The following is a 24,661-nucleotide window of genomic DNA, read 5'->3' as shown; positions in this document are numbered from 1 at the left end:
CAGGAAGGGTGCCTTCCCGTCCTCTCTGTCCGGCTGACACGGACTGACCCTGAGTCGAGAGTAAGCCTCTCTTCCTAAGGAAAACCTTTCCCGGCACCACCCCCCTTCCAAGGGCAGCCCTGTAGCCCGGGCAGCGGCTGCGCCTCCACTGCAGGGCACTGATGGCTTGCTCTGGTGCTGCCAGCCTTGTCACTGCTTGTTCAGCACCTTGCTCTGCCGGTCTGGGGGCTCCATGAGATGAGGGACCGGATCCACTTGGATCCTCACTGTGTCTAGACTCAGTAAATACCTGCTGCACGAATATATCAATGAAACTGAAGCCAAGAAGGGGGAAAAAAACGGGAGAAAAACAATTCCCCCTTCTCACTGTAAATAAATACATTTTTCTAAAAACCCTCAACTGCAAAGAATAAATGAGAATGGCATCCCCTACTAGATACCATCTTCCTACAGGCCATTTCCTTCTGCCTCTTTAAACAGCTGTTTCAGAGCACACTGCCAGTGGGTGGGCTGAAAAAACAAACTCATGGGTTTTTAGATTCCTTTTGCCAAACCCAAAGCACAATCCAGAAATGACAAAAACAATGGTAAACTCGACTGTCAAAATGTAAAACTTTTGCTGGGCAAAAGACACTGTTACGAGAATGGAAAAATTATTGGAAAAAATATTCTCAAATCATACACCGGATAAAGAACTTGTATCCAGAGTATATGAAGAACTATTCAAAATCAAAAGAAAACAAATTAAGATCCCTTCTCTCCCTTCCTTTCCTCTACTTCTCTCCTCCACCATCTCGCCTTCCTCCCTTCCTTTCTTTCCTCTATCCCTTTTTTATCCTTTCTCTTTCTTAAAAATAAATAAAAAGAAAAAGAGAAAGAAAAAGAAAAAGACAAAGAAAACAACTGACACAACTTTAAAAAAAAAAAAAGGCAAAAATTCTGAATAGTCACTTTTCCAAAGAAAATAGATGAGTTGCAAATTAAGACAGGAAAGATGCTCAGTGTCATCAGGGAAATGCAAATCAAAACCTAATGAGACACCCTTCACAGCCACCAGCACAGCTATCATCAGAGACAGAAAGTGTGGACCAGGATGCGGAGGAACTGGAACCCCCAGATGTGGCTGGCTGGAATGTAAAACAGTGCAGCCACTGTGGAAAACAGTTTGGCAGTTACTCAAAAAGTTAAACACAAGATTACTGAAAGACCCAGCAACTCCATCTTTAGGCAAATGCCCAAGAGGAATGAAACACAATGTGCACAAAAACACTTGTACACAAAGTAGCTAATAGGTGGAAACAACCCAAATGCCCTTCAACTGATGAATGGATACACAAGATGCAGTCCAGTCTGAATGGAATATATTGAGACATAAAAAGGAATGAAGCACTGACACCTGCTACAATGTGGACGAACCCTGAAACATTACACTAAATAAAAGCAGCCAGACACAAAAGGCCAGAGTGTATGAATCCACTGATAGGAAACGTCCAGAACAGGCAAATCTGAGAGTGGGTTTGTGGTTGCCAGGGGCTGGAGGAGGGGGAATGGACTACTAAGGGCCGGGGTTTCTTTTTGGAGTAATGGAAATGTTCTAGAATTAGTGGTGACTGATACTAAAAAGCAATGAAATGATACACTTTAAATGGATGAATTACATGGTATTTAAATTGTATCTCAATAAACCTAATTTAAAAAGAAAGAGATACCACTACTCACCCATTAGAAAAGCAAAAAGAAGCAAAAGACCTTACCAAGTGCCAGCAAGAACGCAGAGCAGCAAGGAGCCGCCTCTGCTGGTGAGGGTGCTCAGCGGCAGCCACCTCAGCCTGCGGTGGGCAGTTTCTTGTGCTGTTAAACACACCTGAACTGTAACACCCAGCAATACCACTCCTGGCTGTTTATGCAAGGGAAAGGAACACACATGCACACAGCAACCTGCCTGCAAGTGTAAAGCAACTTTACCCAGAATCACCAAAAACTAGAAACAACCTAGATATCCTTCAACCAAAAAATGGATAAACAAATGCAGGATTATCCACACAATAAAAAGGAATGAGCTATTCATTCATGCAACAATGTGGATGAATCTTAAGTGCATTTTGCTACAGTGAAAGAAACCAGACACAAAGGGCTACATGTTGTATCGGTCTATTTATATGACATTCTGGAAAAGGCAAAACTGTAAGTATGGAAAACAGATGAGTTTTTTCGAGAGACAGGGTAGGGAGAGGTGCCGACTTCAAAGGGACAGTATGAGGGGACCTGGGGAGGACGGGACTCTCCTCTGCAGTGCTGTCATGATGGATGAGTGACTCTGCCTGTCAAAGACCAGAACAAATTTCACTGAAGACAAACTAAAATGATGATGATAATAATGACCAGATGAGCGGGGGAAGGGAGCCCAAGAAGGAGCACGGATAAGGACTGATGAAACTGACTGTACTCCAAATGTACAGCCCAGCCACCAACAAAGATGGAGGAAAAGAGCTGCCACAGGTAACCCTGCAGGGCAGCGCTGCACCTGGGTACCGGAACTGCACGCAGACACCGTAAATTCACCTCTCACAGGAATACTGGTTGGAGATTCTAAAACTACTTTCCAGATATACTGAGATTAAACAGGTAACCAAATATACTGCAGGTAAGGCAAGCCATGTTTCTCCCTTCAGAGAAAGAAGTTAAAATAAGAAAGAGGCGGGGGTGCCAGAACGAACTCAGTGGTGCTGGACTGGAGTTGGAGGCACTGCGCAAACTGATGTTTATTTTGATGCATATACAGACAGACAGACACGGGGTAAACACAGGCAGGGGTGGCTAGTATACACGCATATATTTCCCAGATCTGTCATATAAGGGGGCCTAAGAGCAGTGACACCCCAGGAGCAGTGCTCCTAGAGCTTGGTTTTTAAATACCCTTCTCCAATAAAAAGTCAACACCCATTTGTGATAAAAACACTCAACAAAACAGAAGCCATATATGAAAAGCCCACAGCAAACATCACACTCAATTGTGAAAGACTCAAAGTCTTCCCTCTAAAATCAGGAATAAGGCAAGGTGGCCTGTTTTCACCACTTTTATACAACATACAGGAAGTCATACACAGAGCATTAGGGGAAAAAAAAGGTGGAGGGGGGGAGGCATCCAAATTGGAAAGGAAGAAGTAAAATTATCTCTGATGGCAGATGATATAATCTTATATGTAGAAAATCCTACATTACACACACACACACACACACACACACACACACACACACACCTGTTAGAATAAATGAATTAGCAAAGTTATAAGATATAAAATCAACACACAAAAAAATTAACTGCAAGTCTACACACTAACAATGAACAATGTGAAAAGGAAACTAAGGAAACAATTCCACTTATAATAGCATCGAAAAGAATAAAATAATTCGAGGTTAACCAAGGAAGGAAAGATTTGCACAATGAAAATGTATAAAATATGGTTGAAAGAAATTAAAAACATGAATGAAAAAATATTACATGTTCATGAATTAAGAAGACTTCATATTGTTAAAATGTCAACACTACCCAAAGTGATCCAGGGATTAATGCAATCTCTATCAAAATTCCACGACTTTTTTTTTTCCAAATAGAAAAATCTACCCCAAAATTCATATGGAATCTCAAGAGACCTCAAATAACCAAAACAATCCTGAAAAGTAAGAATAAACTTGGAAAACTCACACTTCCTGACTTCAAAACTTACTACAGAACAGAATAGAGAGCCCAGAAATAAACCCACGCACTTGTGGTCAGTTGATTTACAACAAAGGAGGCAAGAATATTCAATGCAGAAAAGAGAGCCTCTTCAATAAGTGGTGCTAGGAAATCTGAACAGCTACAAGTGAAAGAATGAAATTAGAACATTCTCTAACATCATATACAAAACTAAACTCAAAATGGATTAAAGACCTAAATGTAAGACCGTGAACCATAAAACTCCTAAAGGAAAGCTTAGGCAGAGCTCTTTGATATAAATGTTAGCAATATTTTTTTGGACCTGTCTCCTAAACCAAAGGAAATAAAAGCAAAAATAAACAAGTGAGACCTAATTACTTAAAAGCTTTTGCACAGCAAAGGAAACCATTGACAAAATGAAAAGATAATCCACTGAATAAGAGAAAACATTTGCAGATGACATGACCAATAAGGGATTAATATCCAAAATATATAAACAGCTCATACAACCCAACATCAGGAAAAAAAAAAAAAAAAAAAAAAACTCAGTAAAAAAATGGACAGAAGACCTGAACAGACATTTTCCAAAAGGGACATTCAGATGGCCAACAGTCACATGAAAAGATGCTCAACAATGTTAATCATGAAAGAAATGCAAGTTAAAACCACAATGAGATAGCACTTCACACCTCTAAATGGGCTCAGAATAGCTATCGTCAAAAAAAAAAAAACAAACAAAAAAAAACACAAATAACAAATGCCGGCAAACATACAGAGAAAACGGAACCCTTGTACACTGTTGGTGGGGATGTAAACTGCTGCAGCCACTGTGGAAAACAGTAAGAAGGTTCCTCTAAAATACTAAAAATAGAACTACTGTATGACCCAGCAATTCCATCCTGGATATATAACTGAAAAAAAAAGAAACAAAAACCACGTATTTGAAAAGATACATGCACCCCAATGCTTGCGTAAATAACGTAAAGCATTATTTACAATTGCCAAGATATGGAAGCAACCTAAGTAATCATCAACAAAGGAATGGATAAAGAAAATGTGGTGTACACACACACACACACACACACACACACTGGAATACTACTCAACCATAAAAAGAACAAAAGTTTGTTATTTAGGACAACATGGATGGACTTGGAGAGTACTACGCTAAGTGAAATAAGTCAGAGAAAGACAAACACAGTTAAGATATGTGGAATCTAAAAAATAAAACAAACCAGTGAACAAAACAAAAAGGAAACAGAATCACAGATATTGAGAACAAACTAGCAGTAACCAGTGGGAAAAGGGAAGGGGGGGCAAGATAGGTGTAGGGGATTAAGAGGTACAAACTATTATGTGTAATAAGTGACAAGGATATATTGTATAGCACAAGGAACATAGCCAATATTTTAAATAGAGTATTACCTTTAAAAATTATGATCACTATGTTGTACACTTGTAACATATAATATTGTACACCAAGTATACTTGAATTTTTTTAAAAAATTAAAAACTTATTACAAAGCTATGGTAATTAAAACAGTGTGAAACTGGGCATAAAGACAGATATACAGACCAATGGAAAAGACAAGAAAGTCCAGAAATAAACCCTCATATACATGGTCAGATAATTTTCAACAAGGGCATCAAGGTCATTCAATAGGAAAAGGACAATCTTCTCAACAAATGGTACTGAGAAAAGTGGATATCCACATCCTAAAGAATGAAACTTGACCCTTACCTAATATCATATCCAAAAATTAACTCCAAAGGGATGAAACACCTAAATATAAGAGCCAAACCTATAAAATTCTTAGAAGAAAAGATATGGCAAAAGCTTCACAACACTTGGTTTGATAATGATTTCTTGGATATGACACCAAATGTGCAGGCAAGAAAAGGAAAAATAGACACATTGGACTTCATGAAAATTCATAACTTTTATGCATCAAAGTACATGACCAACATAGTAAAAAGGCAACACACAGAATGGGAGAAAATATTTACAAATCAGGTATCTGATAAGAAATTAATACCCAAAATATATAGAGAACTCCTAAAACTCAACAACAAAACCCAATTCAAAAACAGGCAAAGGACTCAAATAGATATTTTCCTAAAGAAGGTATACAAATACCCAACAGGCACATTAGAAGACACTCAACATCACTAATCATTAGAGAAATCAAATCCAAATCATAAGGAGACACCACCTCAAACTCTTTATTATGGATACTATCCAAAAAAGGAGAAAGCAACAGGTGTTGACAAGGAGATGGAGAAACCAGAACCCTTGGGTGGTGAGAATATAAAATGGTCCAGCTGCTGTGGAAAACAGCTTTGTGGGTCCTGAAAAAAATTAAAATAGATTTACTATATAATCCAGCAATTCTACTTCTGGGTATATATCCCAAAGAATTGAAAGCAGGGTCTCAAGGAGATATGTGCACACTCATATTCATAGTAGCATTATCCTCAGTAGCTAAAACGTGGAGGCAACCCAAGTGCCCGTAGATGGATAAATGGATAAGCAAAATGTGGTCTATCCATACAACAGAATATTGTTCAGACTTAAAAAAGGAATGAAACATTGACATACACTACAACGTGGATGAACCTTGAAAACATTATGCTCAGTGAAGTAAGCCTAATACAAAGGACAAATATTGTATGGTTCTACTTACATGTGATATCTGTAATAGACAAGTTCATACAGACAGAAAGCTGAATAAGGGGCACCAGGGGTTGAGGGCAGGAGAGATTATTATTTAATTGGTACAGTTTTACTTGGGATAAACAAAAAGTTCTGGAAACAGATAGTAGTGATGGTTGCACAACATTGTGCATATTCTTAATGCCACTAAATTGTACGTTTTGAAATGGCTAAAATGATAAATATGTTAGACACACATATACAGCACAAACTACAAATGACAAAATCAATAAACTGAACTTCATCAAAATCAGGACACTAAGCTGACTCTGTGCAGGACACTAAGAGATTAAGAGATTGAAAAGACAAGCCATAGATGAAGAAAATATCTACAAAGTGAAGGTGTTATAAAAGACTGATATCCAGAAACATAGAGAACTCTTAAAAACTCAATAATAAGAAAACAGACATCTCAAATTTGAAAAAATGGCCACTTTGAACAGGAACCTCATCAAAGAAGATAGAAAGGCAAATAAGCATATGAAAACATGCTCAAAGCCGTAAGTCATTAGGGAAAAGTCCAGAATCAGATGGTTTCACTGGTAAACTCTACCAAATATTCAAAGAATTAACACACATTCTACTCAAACTCTTCCAAAAACAGGAGAGGAAAGAATACTTCCTAACACATTCTATGAAACCAGTATTATCCTGATACCAAAACCAGACAAAAATACCACAAGAAAACAAATTACAGACCAAATTCCTTGTGAATATAATATTCTCAAAAATATACTAGCAAACCAAATCCAATAGCACATATAAAAGATTACACATATAACCAAGTGGGATTTGTCCCAGGAATGCAAGGATGGTTCAACCAATGTAATACACCACATTAATAAAATAAAGGGGGAAAACCCACATGATTATCTCAACAGAGGCAGAAAAAGTGTTTAAAGAAATGTAATATCCTTTTATTAAAAAATTCAGTAAACTAGGGATAAAAGAGGACTTCCTTAACCTGATAAAGGGCATTTATGAAAAACTCACTGCTAACATCATACTCAGTGGTAAAAGACTGAAAAATTTTCCCTAAGATCAGGAACAAGACAGGAAAGACTACCTTCATCATTACTATTCAACATTGTACTGAAGTCCTAGCCAGAGCAATGAGGCAAGAAAAAGAAAAAAAAAAAAAAAAAAAAAAAAAGGGCATCCAAATTGGAAAGAAAAAAAGTAAATTATCTCCATTTGCAGGTGATATCTTTAATGTAGAAAATCCCCAAAAACCCATAAAAAATTACTAAAGATAATAAACAGATTCAGTAAAGGTGCAGGTACAAGATCAACACACACACAAATCAGTTATGTTCCTATATACCAGCAATGAACATTCTGAAAGGAAATTAAGAAAACAATTCCACTCACAGCAGCATGCAACAGAATAAAATACATGGGAATAAATTTAGCTAAGAAAGTAAAAGACTTCTACGCTGAAAAATACAAAACACTTCTGAAAGAAATTAAAGAAGACCTAATTAAGTGGAAAGGCATCCGTGTTCATGGGTTGGAAGATTTCAATATTGTTAAGATGGTTAGTATCTCCAAAGTACTTACAGATTCAACGCAGTCCCTACCAAAATTCCAGTGGCCTTTGGCAAATATAGAAAAGTCAAACATCAAATTCATATGTAATCCCAAGAGGACTACAACAACCAAAACTATGTTAAAAAACAAATAAATCCCCCCACAAAGTTGGAGGACTCAAATCTCCTGATTTCAAAACTTCCTACAAAACGACAGTAATCAATACAGTATGGTACTAGTATAAAAATAGACATAAAGACCAATGGAATAGAACAGAGATAGTCCAGGGGGCGGGGGGTGGGAAGGGACAGACTGAGATTTCAAAATGTAGAATAGATAAACAAGATTATACTGTATAGCACAGGGAAATATATACAAGAGCTTGTGGTAGCTCACAGCGCAAAAAAAAAATGTGACAATGAATATATGTATGTTCATGTATAATTGAAACATTGTGCTCTAAACTAAGATTTGACACAACATTGTAAAATGACTATTACTCAATAAAAAAAAAAGTTAAAAAAAAAAAAAAAGAACTGAGATAGTCCAGAAATAAAACCAAATATCTGTGGCCAACTGATTTTCAATAAAGGTGCTAAAACCACTCAATAGGGAAAGAACAGTCTCCTCAATAAATGGTGCTGGGACAACTGAACAATCACACGCAGAAGAATGAAGTTAGACCCTGCCTCAGCCCACGTAACAAAAATTAACTCAAAATGGATCACCTATCTAAATACAAGAACTAAAACTATAAAACTAGTACAAGTAAACATAGGAGTAAATCTTCATGATCTCAGATTTGGCAACTGAGTCTGAGATTTGACACCACAAGTGTAACAGAAGAAAAAAAAAAAGATAAACTGAACTTTATAAACATTAAAATAAACTTTCATGCATCAGAGGATATTACTGGAATATAATAAAACAGCCCCCAGGAGGGGGAAAATATTTGCGTGTCACACATCTGGTAAGAGTTTAATACCTAGAATACATTAAAAACTCTTACAACTCAACAACTAAAAGACAAAAACTCAATTAAAAAATGGGCAAAAGAGGTATACAGCCATTTCTCCAAAGAAGATATATAAATGGCCAACAGCACGTGAGATGTTCAGCATCACTGATCATCAAGGAAATGCAAATCTAAACCTCAGTGGGACACCACCCACTAGGATGGCTATAGCAAAACAAAGAGCGATGGAAAGCGACAAGCACTGATTAGGATGGAGAGACAGGAACCCTCCTATGTTGCTGGCGGGAATATAAAATGCTACAGCCAATGCAGAAAACAGTTTGGCAGATCCTCGGAAAAGTTAAACACCGAATTACCACATGACCCAGCAATTCCACTCCTAGGCATATACCCCAAAGAACTGAAGGCGGGAACTCAAACACACATGTCCAAGCACATTCTCAGCAGCAGGGGTCATGGCAGCAAGGAGATAGAAACAGCCCAGATGTCTGCCAAGAGAGAAACAGGTACATGGGCTGTGGTCCAGCTGGTCGTCACTACTTGCACATTCCATGTTTTCATCTTCCTCTATTCACTAAAATTCACTTATAAACCCCAAATCAGTACTTGTGGCTCTCACATCCACTTGCAGACACATGTGGAGTTGTGAAAGGCGAGCTGCCCGCACCCTCGTCTCCAGCTGCTCGGCCTTCTTGTGCGATTCTCACACTAAACAGATGTCCTCCTCCCAGTGCCATTTTTACCGAATGTTTGTGCTTCTGCTATCTGAAATGGCCCCAAGCCCAGGGTTGAAATGCTGTCCAGGGTTCTTAAGTGCAAGAAGGCTGTGATGTGCTTTACAAAGAAAACACGTCCATTAGACAAGCTTTGTTCAGGCATGAATGATGGTGCTGTTGGCTGTGAGCTCAATGTTAATGAATCAACAATGTACAGTAAATAAGGAGTCTTCAAACAGAAGCACCCATGAAACAAAATTATGTATCACTGATTGACAAAAATGTGCCCCGCGGCTTGCGGGAACTTAACTCGTTAGTCCCCTTGTAGCAATGGTTCAGTCTCCACTAATTCAATGTTCAGGGTGACCCGACAGAACATAACTATTTCAGGTAACGAGAACTGACTGCACGTCGTGTATGTCTTCACACAATGGAGCATCTCATTCAGCCATAAAAAAGGAGTGAAGCACTGATACTCACCACAACGTGGATGAACTTTGAAAACATATGCTAAGTGAATGCAGTCAGACACAAAGGGACACATATTGGATGATTCTTTTTGTATGAAATGTCTAAATTCATAGAAAGCAGATTAGAGGTTGCCAGAAGATGGGGGGGAGGGGATGAAAAATCTGAAAGGAGAGCGCTGACATTAGGAATTCACTAAATGTCACTGAACTGTACACCAAAATGCTTCATTATACGTTATATGAATTTCACCTTAATAAAAATTTTATTTCACAATTGTGGTATCATAGAAAGAACTTGGCCTTTGTTCCGAATTCCTGGCACAGATCTCCTAAAACCCCTGGAACTTCCTGAGTGAAGGGGTGGTGGGAGCGCCTTTTGTTCTAATGGGGCAACTTTTGGCCTCCAGACAGCCTCAGGATGGGGCTGGTACCCAGAAAGACACAGTCTTGATTAAAAGTTCGGAACTTTCATCCCGCTCCTGACCTCCCACCTCTTGGTGGGGGAGGGGTGCTAGAGATTGACTTGATCAACAGTGGCCAATGATTTGACCATGTTGACATAATGAAGCCTCCATAAGACATGTGAACACAGAGTTTGGAGAGCTTCAGAGCATGTGAGTACGGAGGTGCTGAGAGGAGCGGGCATGGGAGCTCCACCCACCCCATGCCACATCCCCTGCACCTCTCCCACCTGGCTGTCTGAATTGTATCCCATACAACAAACTCATAACAGTAACTAAGTGCTTATCAGAGTTTTGTGAGTTGTTCTAGCAAATTATGGAACCTGAGGGGGGCGTGGGAATCCCTGATTCACAGCCGGGCTGTCAGAGGTGCAGGAAGCCCAGACTTGTGACTGTCGTCTGAACGGGGGACAGACCCGTGGGGCTGAGCCCTTAACCTGTAGGGTCTGCGCTGACTCGAGCAGCTGGTGGCAGAACTGAACTGAACCCCTGGACACCCCGACAGCATGTGCAGAATCAGAGCCAGAGGAGCGGTGTCGGGAAAGACACTGCGCGCCCGGCGTCAGCAGCGGTGTGAGTGAAGAGCCCCACGACACACGGCTTTTACCTTTACAGTCAGACGACCCTCCTTCTCCGCACTTTCTTTCTCCTCTAGGGGAAAGGAGTGACTTATCTGTAGAGGCACATCCTGCCAGCAGGCCAAACAGGATGTGGCCTCAGATAAGTTCCAGCACCAAACACCACGTGAAACAGAACCTCTTCATTTCACAACCAGCACTACATCCAGAGTCAAGTGTGGCTAAAAATGCCTCACGCTCACACAAGAAAACGTCCCGCATCTGAGAAAGCGCCCTTTCTGCCCTGGGTACAGCCTGGACCCCCCAGGCCCAAGGGCCGCACAGGCCGCTGGCTGCACTGACCCCGCTCACCCAACTCGCTGGGACAAGGCAACACCACGTCAGCGGTGACAACAACAAACACGCGAAGGAAACGCTCACTCCGGGCCGGGCGCTAGGCCCCGTCTCTCCCAATCTTCCCACAGGCCCTGAGCAGCAGATGCGACGAGGCACCCTTCTGGTGGACAGAGGAACCGGGGTCCAGAGAAGAGACCTAGCCACAGTCGCTTCCCCTCTGCTCACCATGGCAAAGCTCAACTCACCTCCCCAACAGGTGAAAAGCTGTGGCTAAACCCCCCCCGGAGCCCTTCCCTACATCAGGGCAGAAAAGTCATCAGCAGATCGGTTCATGTTGGCCCCAGTGCACACGGCATCCCACACATGGAGGAGCTGCTTCCGTAGTGACCATCACAGAACTTCCACAGGGACCCACGTTCAGACAACATTTGTAGAAGAACATGATACATAAAATAATACTGTCCCTGTCACCCAGAAGCAAGCAAAACCCAGAATCCACGAATGGCTGTCATTCTGGGTCATGGCTGTCTGGGGTATTTAAGCAATGGGCACACGTGAGCACATGTGAACACAAGTGAACACACGCTCTGCTGGCTCAAATCCCAGCTCCGCCAATCATGTGCAGCCTTGGCCAGGTGACTGGGGACCCAGGAGCTCCTTCGTCCAGACGAGTGATCACCGTCCTTTGGGACCTGTCTGGGCACTAAGAAAGCACCTGCTTGGCAGAGTGCCTGGCACCTCACAGGACCTTGATGGGACCCACACCCCTGCACCTTTCCGTGGCGGCCTCGCCTCCCGGGCTCTCGGTGCTGGGCTGCCCTCTACAGCCCCGAGGGCAACACCACCAGGAACAGAGAACACGGGTAATAGGATGCGGGCACACGAGAGCAGATGGCGTCTGCCCCGAGAGGAAGAACGTGGCAGTCCAGCTCATGCGGCGCGGTAGCCCCAGCAGACAGAAGCAGCAGCCACGCACGGTGGCCAAGCATGCTCTTCAGGTGGCCTTACTGTCTCCCCAGCCACCCACGGGGACTCCGCCATCACCCCATTCACACGGTCCCCCATGGGAGCTGGAGAGGCCAGTGCACACCTACCCCGGGACTCGCCCCAGCCCCGGTCCTACCTCCACGGTGCACACACCCTTCCCCCACCCCCAGAGCACCCAGAGGCCCGCCTGGCCTTGCCGCCCCCAGCACGACTTCTGATGCCCGCCCCTGCCCCGTTCCAGGCACAGCACCCCCCGCTGAGGAGATGGAGCCTGGGACCATGCAGACAGGCCGGGCTCTCCTCCCAGCACTGGCCAGGCACCGGGACTCTCAGGTCCTGATGCCCGGAAAGCTGCGGGGTTGACCCTCAGGCCCCACAGCCAAATACCACTGAGTGGCACCAGCTAAAATGTTACTTGATGCCCAGGGGGCCACACACCTGAGCTCCACTCCCAAAGGCCCCTGACGCCGGCAGTGGTTCTCAGAACTGAGAATAAACAAGGGACTCATAAAGTGGGCAGTGGCCCTGCGGGCCTCCCGGAAGACGTCGCTCCTGAAAGACGTCGCTCCTGAAAGACGGCAGAGCTGCCTGTAGTCAGTCTAGCCGGATGAGAGCACCCCACCGGGGCCAAGCCACCTGGGAGCCAGGAAAGGTCACCACTGGCCTCATGGTGGCACCTGGGAGGAGGAGCAGAGGCAGGTTGCCAGGAAGGCAATTTTTAAATGTTAGTTATTGGGCTTAAAAGAAAAAAAAAGCTGTAGTCTGACTGTGTCCCCACCAATTTGTATGTCGACTCCTACGCCCCCAAGTGATGGTGCTGGGAAGTGATCTGGTCGTGAGAACGGAGCCCTCAGGAACGGGGTTAGTGCTTTCAGAAAAAAAGAGTGCACGGACCTCTCACCACCTCCCCACGTGAGGGCACAGCGAGAAGGCAACAGCCCTGAGGCGGCCCGCACCCGCCCGTGACCCAGGGTCGGGGCCGGCCTCCCGAGCCCTGGGCTTTGAGTGCTGATTGTTTCTGAGCCGCCCAGCTGGTGCTGTTTTGTCACAGCAGCCTGAGCGAAGACTATTCCTACTTTTTTTTCACCATAAATGTTCAGAAAATATATATGGAGAGAAATGTGATCCCACCATCCAGATTACCTTTGTTACTGTCTTTTATATATATAATTCCTCTTTTCTACAAATAATATACATGTAACTTGCTTTTTTCACTCAACCACACTAAAAACTCTTCTCCCCAAGGGCATCAAAGATTCCGTTCAGAAGACGCATAAACGCACCTGCTGTTGGACCCCTAGGCAAGCCCCAGACCTTCGCCTCTCTCCCCTCGTGGTGGCCACCCCTCTAGGGCCATCCACTGACTCTGGCCCTGACACAGCATGTGGAGGCTGAGCCAGGGACCGTGCTACCATCAGGACAACTAATGCGGACATGGCCAGCCCAGTGCTCCTGGAGAGGCCCCGCTCACGTACACCCCCACCTGCCGCCACCACATGCCCCCCTTTTTCCAGCCCCCCGCCACCACAGGAGAGATGGATGCAACGCAATGTCTTTGCTACAGATTCCAACATCTGCCCATCACCCATGCCCCGCCGGCCCCGCTGCCTCTCGTGGACTGTGCGTCCTCCTTGCTGCTACTCCGGCACCCTACCTTGTTTTTGAAGTAGACCTCGATGGGCATGATGAAGCCAGCGTAGCCTGACTCCTCCACTTTGTACGGGGGCTCCTTGCACACTAGAAAGAAAGGGAAAGTGCACCGTCAGTGACCGGCAGCAGCAAGCACCTGCCCTCCTTGCCTTCTCTCTGGGGCCGAGCTGGCTGGTCCAGAGGCCAGCTCCCGGGAGCGGAAATCTCAGGCCCCATCCCATGTCAAAGGGGTCACAGGGGATAGAAGGAGCTGAGCAGGAGAAAGGTGACCCCGCCATGCCACAGTGGGAGAGCAGGAAGGGGAGTGAGAGCAGCTGAGCTAGAGCTGCCAGAGCCGACGGCTGCACCAGTCCAAAAGATTCACGGCAGTGAGCAAGGCCTGGGTCAGGTGCCAGGCCTGGGGCCCTGGCCTGCCAGCAGGGCAGCGCACTCTGCTGCACCCACCTCCTTCCATCGTCCACTCAAACACTGAGATTGAGGCCCCGGCTGGGGTCAGGGACACGACCCTGAAAGATGAAGACAGAGATTCCCCGGTCTCAGCTGGGGCTCGCCTGGGTTCCACCTTAGCACCTAGCAAAAGCATTCCCAAGTGACAAGAACAGACTCGTTAACCCCAGAAATTTAAAAATAAGAAAAAAAAAGAGGAAGAAAGAAGGAAAAAAAGAAAGAGACTAAGAGGAACAGTAAAATACAGGTTACAGTAACCTCCTGCAGTCTCACACTCCAGGATGAACTGTCACTGTTTTGACACGTATGCTGATGTCAGTAACGTGAAAATACTGTCCTCCCACTTATAAGAAAAAAATCAGAACAGTACAGATCAAATCCCCCCCGTCCCCCGCTGCTCCCTCTCCAGAGGCAACCGCTTCTGGGAGACAGGAAAACATCCTGCCAACTGTTAAAACCTTTACACACATCTTACTACACAGGCAATTCTTAAGTGGGCCAGAAATTGCTGGAAAATAATGCATGGAATATAATGAAATGTGACTTTTTAAAAATTAAAATCTTGTAAGATTAAAAAAGAAACTTCAAATATCATAAACCTCAAATATCTCACATATCTATGCAAACAAAACTGGAGCGGAGGGTGAGTTTAGAATAACTAGAGACCCTCAAGGCCAGTGCTGGCTGGAAGCCTCACGCAGGACCTCAGGCTGCAAACCGCAGAGTTGGGGGGACTTGAGCTCAGGCTCCTGGAGCCCCCACTGGCCCCACAGACAGGAGCTGCAGGGACAGACACGGGTGTGAGCCAGCTATGGCTCCAGGAACCTCCCCTCAGGGCCCCCTCTGGCCACCTGCCTCCAGCCAGGCTCCAGCCCCCTCCCTGCCTCCGGCGGGGCTGTCCCAGCTCCAGGCCCCCGCTGCGGGGAAAGCTCCCAAGGACAGGGCCTTGCACGTGGCTGGGGTTCGAGGCTTGCTCAACTGGACTGACTTCCCCACCAGGGGAAACAACCACGGGCCTGACTGAAGCACAGCCTCCTGGGGGCCAGCAGTGACCCCGGCTGAGCACCATCACCTGACCTCCCGATCTACATGTGAATCACTGTTGCTACCAAACCCAGCAATGACTGCATTCAGTCATTCACCCCTCCGAGACCCACATCTGACAGTGTCAGGTGCTCGATGATGACAAAGGCCAAGGGGACACCTCCAGTCCCCAGGAGTAAGCTCCGTCACCCTCAGTCTGACCAACAGCCCACCTGAAGTAAGGCGTGGCCCTGCCTGTTAGACCACAGGAGGTTGTCCAGGCAACCTGGAGACACCATGGGGGGTGACCTCAGCCCCAAATCTCTATTCTAGTCAGTCTCCTGCTCCTCAGACATCCTCCCATGGGTGCTGGATGGGCACCTCAGATGCAGTCCCCCCAAACTGCCTCTTCATTCCCTCTTAAATCTGCACCTCCCCAGTGTCCCTCAGCTCTGGACCCAGGCTGCCCACCAATCACCCGATGTCCCCAGGACACCTCAGTTCCTCCCTCTCCTGCAGCTTGCTGTCCCCAGCACCATAAAGTCTTCCTCTAAACATCTCTGGACCACACCTCCACCCGGCGCCTGTGCCTCCGCTCCAGGCCAGGCGCCGTGCCTCTCACGGGGGTCTCTGCCCAGCACCTCACCAGCTGGCCTGCTTCAGGCTCACTCGAGGCATCTTCTGCAGGCAGGATTGTTCTGAATCACAAATCCATGCCTCCTGATGGCTCCCCACTGCCCTCAGGACCGACTTCCAGCCCACTGAGGGGGCCTGCAAGTGCTCCATCACCTCCAGCCCCATCTCTTAACCGCCCAGCCTCAGGTCCTAAAACCCAGCCACACTCTCAGATCGCAGATCACCTCCTCCGGGGACCTGTCTCTGAGCAGCAGCCCCTGCTCTGGGCACCCCCTCGCCCCCCACGCATCCTGCATGTCTCACTCACAGGACTTCTCCTGCTCACTGTGTCCATCTTCCTCAATCCTTCCTAAGCTCCTTCTCATTTAGTGTGACCTCCCCAGGGCCAGGACCAGGGCCAGACCTCTTGGAGACATTCAACAAACAGCTGTCAAATACTGCTGAGAGGGCCACATGTCATGCCTCTGTCAGGTCCTCTACTGAAGTCAGAGGCAGGTCCAGGAACAAGAAGTAATCTGGACAGGGAGGCCGGGTCATGGCCCATCTCTCCCCGGGTCTCTTGATCCTCTCTGAGCAGACTGAGCAAGGGGGTCTCTCCCGCTGCATGAACGCTTTCCCCAACCCCACCAACTGTGAGCGCACTGCAGTCTGCCCTCTGTGTCCAGACTCAGCACGAGGCCACACACCCAGCGGGCACCTGAATACTTGCTGAACAAATCTGCACATGGGAAGAGGAGTAGAAGCAGAGCAGGGAGGAAGGGCAGCCTGAGCTCACTGCACAACCCCCAACAGAGGGCGCAGGCGAGGGGGCGCCAGGGGGCTTGCCCGCACACCCCACCCCTGCACCCATCTCCTCCCCACCCACTCTCAGTCTAAATCCCTCAGCCATTAAGGCCCGCATCGGGGCCCACCTCCTGACAAGAAAGGACCTGGTTTCCCTGGACTCTGACCTCTGGTCACTTACACCCGCTGAGGGCAGTTATCTTTCCAAGCATACGTGTCACCTCTGACCTTGATCACTCTGACAACAAACCCCTTCAAGGAAGGGACTCTACTGAGCGTTTCTCAATCTCTCTGAAGGCTTATCACACGACAGGCATTCCAAGACTGAAAAACATCTCATCCTTTCAGAGATGGGACAGAGGACAGGCTTCCAGACGTGGGAGACTGAGCAGATGCACTGGCCTGCTGTCCCCCCTCAGGGCCCACGGAAACCAAAGTGATCCCAATACGATACAAGATAACCAGCAGAGTAAAGAGGGGAGGGAGGTGATGTGAGCAGCCAAGAAATTTCTAGAAGGCAGAAGTAAGTGAGAGTGTGCCGGGCAAGGAACAGGAAGAGGAGGCGGCGGCACGGGTGCTGCAGGGCAGGCGGGAGCCTAGCCGGAGCCAGAGCCCCGGCAGGTGGGGGCTGTGGCATCCACAGGCCCCGTGGAGGGTGGCGTGGGGCTGGGAGAGGAAGACGGGGGTGACTAGTGGCGGGAACAACAGTCCTGGGGGTCCCTCCCGTCATCGCCCCCACCCTGGCACAGGCCGTTTCATCCTTCCTCTGGGAAATACAGATGGTTCCATGTCTTGCGAGAAAAGTCAACCATCTAGAGGAGGCGAAACCTTATCATGTAAAAACTGGACCCCAGAGTAAAGCCCTCCCCATTCAGGAAGTTTGGAGGCCGACCTCCCTAACCAGAAGCCCACTGGTAAACAGAACCCATCCTGCCCTAAACAGAGCACTCGATATGCAATCCCACCTGGAGGAAAGAGACCACAAGAGAACTTGGGAAAAAGAACGAAAAATAGAGCCAATGTCCTCAGATTCAACATGCCCAACAAATGAAAACAAGATACTTTTCAAAAGGAAAACTAAAGAATAAGAAAGGGCTCTTAGATATTACAAACATAGTATTTACAATTTTTTAATTCATCAGAAAGGTCAGAAAATAAAGTTGAGGAAATGTCCCAGAATGTAGAGCAAAAAGACATATTCTTTTAAAAAGGTGAGCCACGCAAAAAAACTCAGCAGATGAAACAACCGTCAACAGTGGCTACTATTTATAAAACACCTACTGTGTGTCAGGCAGTATTCTTAGCACTTGGTACACTATAACTCATGTAATCCTTCCAACAACCTTATGAGGCAGATGCAACTGTTCCCACTTTACAGATGAAAAGATTTAATTGCAGAAAAGTTATATAATAAGCATCCTAGGAAGAGAAAACAGAAAATAAACAGATGGAAAGAAATTGTCAAAGAAATAGAAGAAGAAAACTTACAGAGCTAGAATGAAGGACACCAAGTGTCCAACATGCTGAACAAATAAAGAAAAAAGATCCCAGAAACAATGTCATAAAAAAAAATCCTGTATGTTTTCAGAGAAAAATCAAAAAACAAACAAACAAAAAACAGGTCACCTACAACAGAAGGAGAAACCAACAGCACTGGACTTCTCCAAAGACAACGAAGCAGTTCTTCGGAAGCTCTAAGTGATAGTAATTCTCAAACTAGACTATTATTCCCAACTAAACCTCCATTCAAGTGTGGGAGCAGGACAGCAGCACTTCAGATATATTGAGAGCCAGAGTTTACTCCCCACATACCATTCTTTTGAAACTGCTTCAGTAATTAATCTCTTGGGATATTTCCTGAGAAATTACCCAAGTAAGACAGGAAATAAACCAAAACATAGGGTAATAGGTAAATCCCCCCAGGATAATAGTAAAGTCCCACAGAGATGACTGAAGAAGCAGCCTTGAGAGGAGCCAGCTCTGATTAGAGGAGGAAGAGACCAGAATGAAATATCCAGAGGGGGAGAAACTCCACCGAATAAATGGAATGATGCAGAGGATGGGAAAAAGGCGAAGCACCTCTGATGAAGACACAACACAAGCGGGGAGAAGAAGCAAAGGGTGTTCACAAAGCCACGGGCCAAACATGAAGCAAAGTAAACAGGGCCAAACTTTAACCAAGGATGATACAAAGGGCCCATCTGACCTTGACGTGACCTTGAATGTTCTCCTTAGAGTGGCCCAGAGTTCACAGAGAGGATCCGGACCAGCCCAACAGTGGAGAGAGTCAATAGTCAGTGCCCTTTGCTGGCTGCCAACTTCTAGACTTAATCTCCAATCCTGGAGCAGAAGCCTCGAGATTTCCATTGAATAACCTTAACAATGTCAAGTGCAGCTCCCAGGAGGAGGGGTGTAAGGCCCAAGGTGCTCCTGCCCTTCTCTTCCCAGGTGGAAAGTCAGGAGACCTTGGCCAAAGTTGACAGCGCTGAAGAATCCATTTATTCACTCAACAAATATTTAGTCAGCACCTACTGTTTCCTTTCAGTGTCAGGGAAACAGCAGCAAACTGCATGGCAAGACGGGCGGTGGAGGGGGCGATGGACAAGATAGGTAAGTAATACATGTGACACTTCAGCACGATGCAGAGAAAAATATAACAGACAGAGGCTAAGAAGCACGCGGCTGTGTGGGTGTGTACTGAGCAGAGACAGGGCGCGCGAGCCGGGCAGGTGAGGGCTCCCAGAAAGGGAGACAGAGCCTCCGTGGAAGGCCCGAAGGTAGGTGGGCTCACCTCACTCAGTCACAGAGACAGTGGCCGCAGAACATTATCACTTAACACGAGGAGAGGAGACTGTGGGTGAAAGAGGTCCCAGCTTAGGAGAAAGTCAAACCCTCTATGTTAATAAGTAAATAAAAAAAAAAACTTTCAATGTGAAAAATCTAGAAATAAGAAGCAAATGGGCTTCTACTGCTTTAAAGTGTTAAGGCAGGACATAACCCAGAAAGGACTAGAAAGGTTGCCCTAGGGCGGTTTCACTGCTGACGGAATGGGAGGTGGAAATGTCCCACCTGGCCCATCTCTGCTGGGTGTGTTACGGGTATAGATCTGATTTACAACATACTTTTTAAGCACATAAAGTATCATTTCAGAGGCTGGAGCAGAGTCCTGTAAGAAACTCACTGGCTCCTTCACCTGATCCATTTTTCCTTGACAACAGTGAGTAGGCGTTTACATTTGACAGGCGAAGCAGCTGCCCACTGTGTACAGGCTGCACGGACACACTGCAAACAAGCACGGTTCAGCTACTAATTTAAACTCTGAAGGCAAACTGACACTTCACAAGAGTGAGCTCCACTCAAAACCCGGTTTTCAGATACTGGGAGACTGAAGGATGTGCCATTTCCACGTGATCACAAACAGGTGCCTGGGCCTCTCTGGACCTCAGTTTCCACATCTACCTGGCTGGGATCCTGGGAGGCCCTGTGACACACAGCGGCCACGAGCACAGTACACGGCGCGGAGCGAGTACAGGACAAACAGACGCTATTAGTATTACTTTGAGCAGCTGCTTGGTGATGGAGCCGGAGGGGACGAAGATGAAATAAGCAGGTGGGTGGGAATCATCATCCTGGGCCCTCCCGGAAAGAGCAGGGTGAGGGAGGTGGAAAAGGAACTGGAGTGGCAGCTGCCTGAGAAAGCAGGCGCCCGGGCCAGGACAGGGCACTTGCAACTGCAGGCTCCCAGAACGAAGGGGCATGGCCCAGAGCCAATAAAAACAGGCAGGCCCCGCCCACAGCGTGGCAGACTCCACCCCCAGCGCGCTCACGGGATTTAAGGCGCAGGCAGCTTAAGGCCCCTGGGCCTGCTTCCCCATCTGTAAAAGAGGGTTGTGGGGAGCAAGAAAACGGCTTCTTAGCAGGACAAGCCCGGTAAGTGGCATGTATTACTGTTACCAAGAGGTGCTTTACAGATATCTGCTATTGTCAGTAACCAGATCTGCTCTCTCCAAGGGGCTCAGAGAGGAAAGACGGAAAAGGGGAGAAGGTGAAGATTCAGGAAAGGAGAAACAAAGGAAAGGAACAGCTGAAAGCTGATGGAAGAAACCAAAAGCAAAAGAAATGGCTACTGAGCCACTTCGGAATCTTGACTGCCTTCCCTTCTGAACCAGGAGTTCCTACTTCGTAGCACTCGGGGTCTCCCTGTCAAACGGTAAGACGCTGGCTCGGCCTCCTTCCAACTATGGGTAGAGGGGTCAGGGGCCCAGCAGCAGCTCTCCCAGCCCTGAAGCACTTTTCTGGCAAACAGTCCTTCATTCCTTTATCTACACAACCACTGAAGAAATATTTATTGGAGCCTGTGAGGTGCCGGGCTTCAAGAGGTGAGGGGCCCGAATGATGAAAACAGCTGACATGCCCTGGCCCCCCAAGAGCTCACAGGACAGCCACAGACTTCACTCCAAATTCCCCGTCAACTTCCCCAGGCAGGGCTGTCCCGCCCCGCCCGCTGGGCAAGTTCCCGCCTCTGCCCGGCCAGACTGTGGCCACAGGGAACCCAGTTCTTTGTGGACCTCACAAACAAGGCTCTGTGCTTCACAGACGGCAGTCCGAGGGGGGGAGTGGGGAAGGAAGGCAGGAGCAACACAAGCGACTTTTCCAGTTTTTGCCCCCCATATCACAGCTTCTTGAAAAGGCATCTCTCGTCAAACATGGGCCCAGTAAGCTACGTCCTGATCACTCACCAGGCAGGCGTCTGCCACCCTCCCCACTCACTCCCTCCTCTGGATGCTTCTCAGCCCCTCGAGTCTAAGTAATGACAGTGGCAGACACTGTCACCACCTCTGCTGGGTTTCCTCACGGCAAGACCCACGGCTGAGAAGCAGGTGGAGGGCAGAGGCCTGTGGAGGATCAGAGCAGGGCTAGCCTGGCTGGTGGGCTCTCACCTTGTGCTGAGGGGCCGCACCCGGGGACAGGGTGACATGGGCCTTTCTGGGGACAGCGGAAGAGGTTGGTGCCAGCCGGGGCTGGGGCACTCACCGCGCTTGGGCTTGGGGAAGCTGTCGTGCAGCCGGAAGACCACCTTCTCCACGAAGTGCTGGATTTCACACTGCTCGGGACCGCGGACGAACACCATCCAGTCGTGCGTGAACCCCTCGGTGGTGGGCTTCTTGCGCAGTTGGGCGCGGTGTCCCAGCTCTAACTTGACCTGGACAGTGCACTGGGGGAGACAGAAGCGGGCACGGGGTCAGCGCAAAGCCGAGAGCAGGGCCTACAGAGCACAGGAAATGCAGGAACTCCCCAGACCCACCCAAAGCATGGGAAGAGCTCCCTGGGGAATGGGGCCTGTGTGAATGGCTTCCCACACTGGGTCCCTGCATCTCCTCCATCATCCTCCCCTTGCCCCTCCCCAGCCTGCCTCAGGGCCTTGGCACCTGTGGTTTCCTCTGCCTCAGATGATCTCCCCCAGGCCTTCTCAAAGCTGGCTCCTTCCTGTCACTGAGGTCTCAGCCTGACTGTCACCTCCTCAGGGAAGCCTTCACTGACCACCCAGTCTGAAAGCACCCCCTCATCACTCTTTATCACGCTGACTTCTCAGCATTTCCCACGATCGGAAATCATCCCCCTAATAGTTTTCTTGCTCTGCTCTTATGCTGGCGCATCAAAGGTGACTCTTGGTGCAGAGTATTAACCCTCACCATGATCTCCAGGAATACAACAGAGTGACCTGTAATGCAATTACGGTTGTCCCTCAGTATCCCTGGGGGACTAGTTCCCAACCCTGAGGATACCAAGATCCACGGGTGCTCAAGTCCCTTACATAAATGGCTTAGTGTTGGCATATAACCTGCGAACACCCTCCTGCACACTTTAAATCATCTCTGGGTTACTTATAAAACTGGTACAATGTAAATGCGAGGTGAGCAGTAAATACAGGTAAGTGCTATGTAAATAGTTGCTGCGACACTTTTAAGCAAATTCAAGTTTTGTTTCTTGGAACTTTGTGGAATTTTCTTCCTGAATATTTTCAATCCACAGTTGATTGAACCTGAGGAAGCAGACCCACAGATATGGAGGGCAGACTGTATACCTTGTTCTATGAGCGAGGAAACCAAGGCTCCACGAGGGAGCTGCCCAGCGGCACCAGCAAGGTGGCTCAGCTAGGGTGGGCCAAGCCCAGGTGTGTGTGTCACTCCCTCAGTCACTCTGCCATCCTGGCCAACCCACCCAAGTCCGTGATTAAAGTATTTTCATTCTCCGTTGTCCCACAGAGTCTTCTGGCGAACAGAGAGCCTTGGGGTCACCCGAGTCATCTGCATACACGCTGGCTTTCCGTTTTAAAATTAGAATAGTGGTTCACAGTGAGGCTGGGAGGCAGGCATGAAGCCACCTGGGGACAGGGGCTGTGGACCCGCAGCCTGGGCGGCCAGGCTCCTTTCCTTATGCCCATGGATCCGAGGCAGCACACGCCAGCCCCACTCCACTCCACAAGCAGCCATAACACTTCAAAGCTCCCGTACCACCGAGGCTGGCCAAAGCCACTGTTAGGGACCTACTGCACACACCCACGCTGGTCTGTGAAATCCTCCCCAGACTTCACACAGATACAGCCTGACACCTAGTATCAAAGTCAACAATGTTACAAAGAAAGCACAGGCCAAGTGGACACTTGCTCCTAAGTGCTAAGATAACCAGGAGTGAGTCGGCCGGCGATGTGGATCCCACACCTCCCAGACCAGAAACCTCCCACTCGCGCTTTCCACCCTCCCTCTCACCACCTGGCCCCGGGCATCCCTGGGGCCACAGGCCCACCAGTACCCGCCTCTTCTGTGGAGCCAGAAACTCCATTCAGGCCCGGCCTCCTCTCACTGCTCAGTCACCGCCGGGGACACAGGGCAGACAGATCCTATCGCTTGCCCAGCTTCAAAGTTTTTGATGGCTTGCTGCTCCCTCAGACTAAACTCCCCAGGCCTCAGCACACCTGCCGTCTCCCACCTGCGTCTCCTCCAGTATGAGATGCTCATTTTCACTCTCTTGCCAGAAATCGGAGAGGATCTTGCAGAGCCTGTGTAAATGTCACATACAGAAGGCCCCCCACCACACACACGTGTGTTCACACACAGAGAAGCTGTTGCTAAGTTGGTGGCTGGACTTCCAGGCATAGAACTGAGGAAGCACAGGAAACACACACCCCTCCACTCCAGCTCAGTCAGATGCTAGCCATCCTGGAACACCCCGGGCGTCCACTCCCGTCCACCTTCGTGCCCCTACCCTGCAGCCCAGGGTGCCCCATGCTGACGTCTTTGCTGACTGCAATTCCACTCGTCCCTTAAGCCCTGGCTGGGTGCTACTCTCTCCAGAGCCCTTTCTGACCGATCACCATACTGGGAACCAACCAGGCCTGGGGTCTCCAAAGCAGTCAATGTACAACCAACTCCATGGTGCCCACTTCATCCCGACCCTGCACCTCACCATCCACTGCTGTCTCCGGGGGCCACATCTCACTGTCCTTTTAACCTCTATGCTGGAACCATGCTGCACAAGGCATCAGCAACACTGAATTTAACTAAAGAGGCTTCCTAGATCAGTGAGTTCTAAGCAGTGCATTCCAAGAGGGAAGGGCCAAGATGACAGATAAGGACAAGGTGGTCCCTACATCT

General features: G+C 47.5%; 1 protein-coding gene and 1 long non-coding RNA gene across 3 annotated transcripts in view; one reads left to right on the top strand and one right to left on the bottom strand.

The window, feature by feature from the left end:
• The window catches only part of MLLT1 (MLLT1 super elongation complex subunit), a 56,912-nt gene that overhangs the window by 25,410 nt on the left and 6,841 nt on the right, over positions 1 to 24,661 (bottom strand). For both annotated transcript variants that reach the window (XM_032465777.1, XM_032465776.1), the window contains exons 2-3: positions 22,041 to 22,221; positions 14,122 to 14,204 (exon numbers count right to left, since the gene is read on the bottom strand). In XM_032465777.1, coding sequence (XP_032321668.1) covers positions 14,122 to 14,204; positions 22,041 to 22,221 — 264 coding nt within the window. The remainder of the gene's footprint in view (positions 1 to 14,121; positions 14,205 to 22,040; positions 22,222 to 24,661) is intronic.
• LOC116659051 lies at positions 20,813 to 24,587 on the top strand. Its single transcript, XR_004314331.1, has 3 exons — positions 20,813 to 20,936; positions 21,018 to 21,216; positions 23,040 to 24,587. It is a non-coding gene; the product is annotated as an uncharacterized LOC116659051 (long non-coding RNA).

Source organism: Camelus ferus, chromosome 22, assembly GCF_009834535.1.
Source record: "Camelus ferus isolate YT-003-E chromosome 22, BCGSAC_Cfer_1.0, whole genome shotgun sequence".
Taxonomy (NCBI): Eukaryota; Metazoa; Chordata; class Mammalia; order Artiodactyla; family Camelidae; genus Camelus; species Camelus ferus.
Note: the sequence above shows the minus strand (reverse complement) of the source record. Positions and strands in the feature narration are given on the sequence as shown.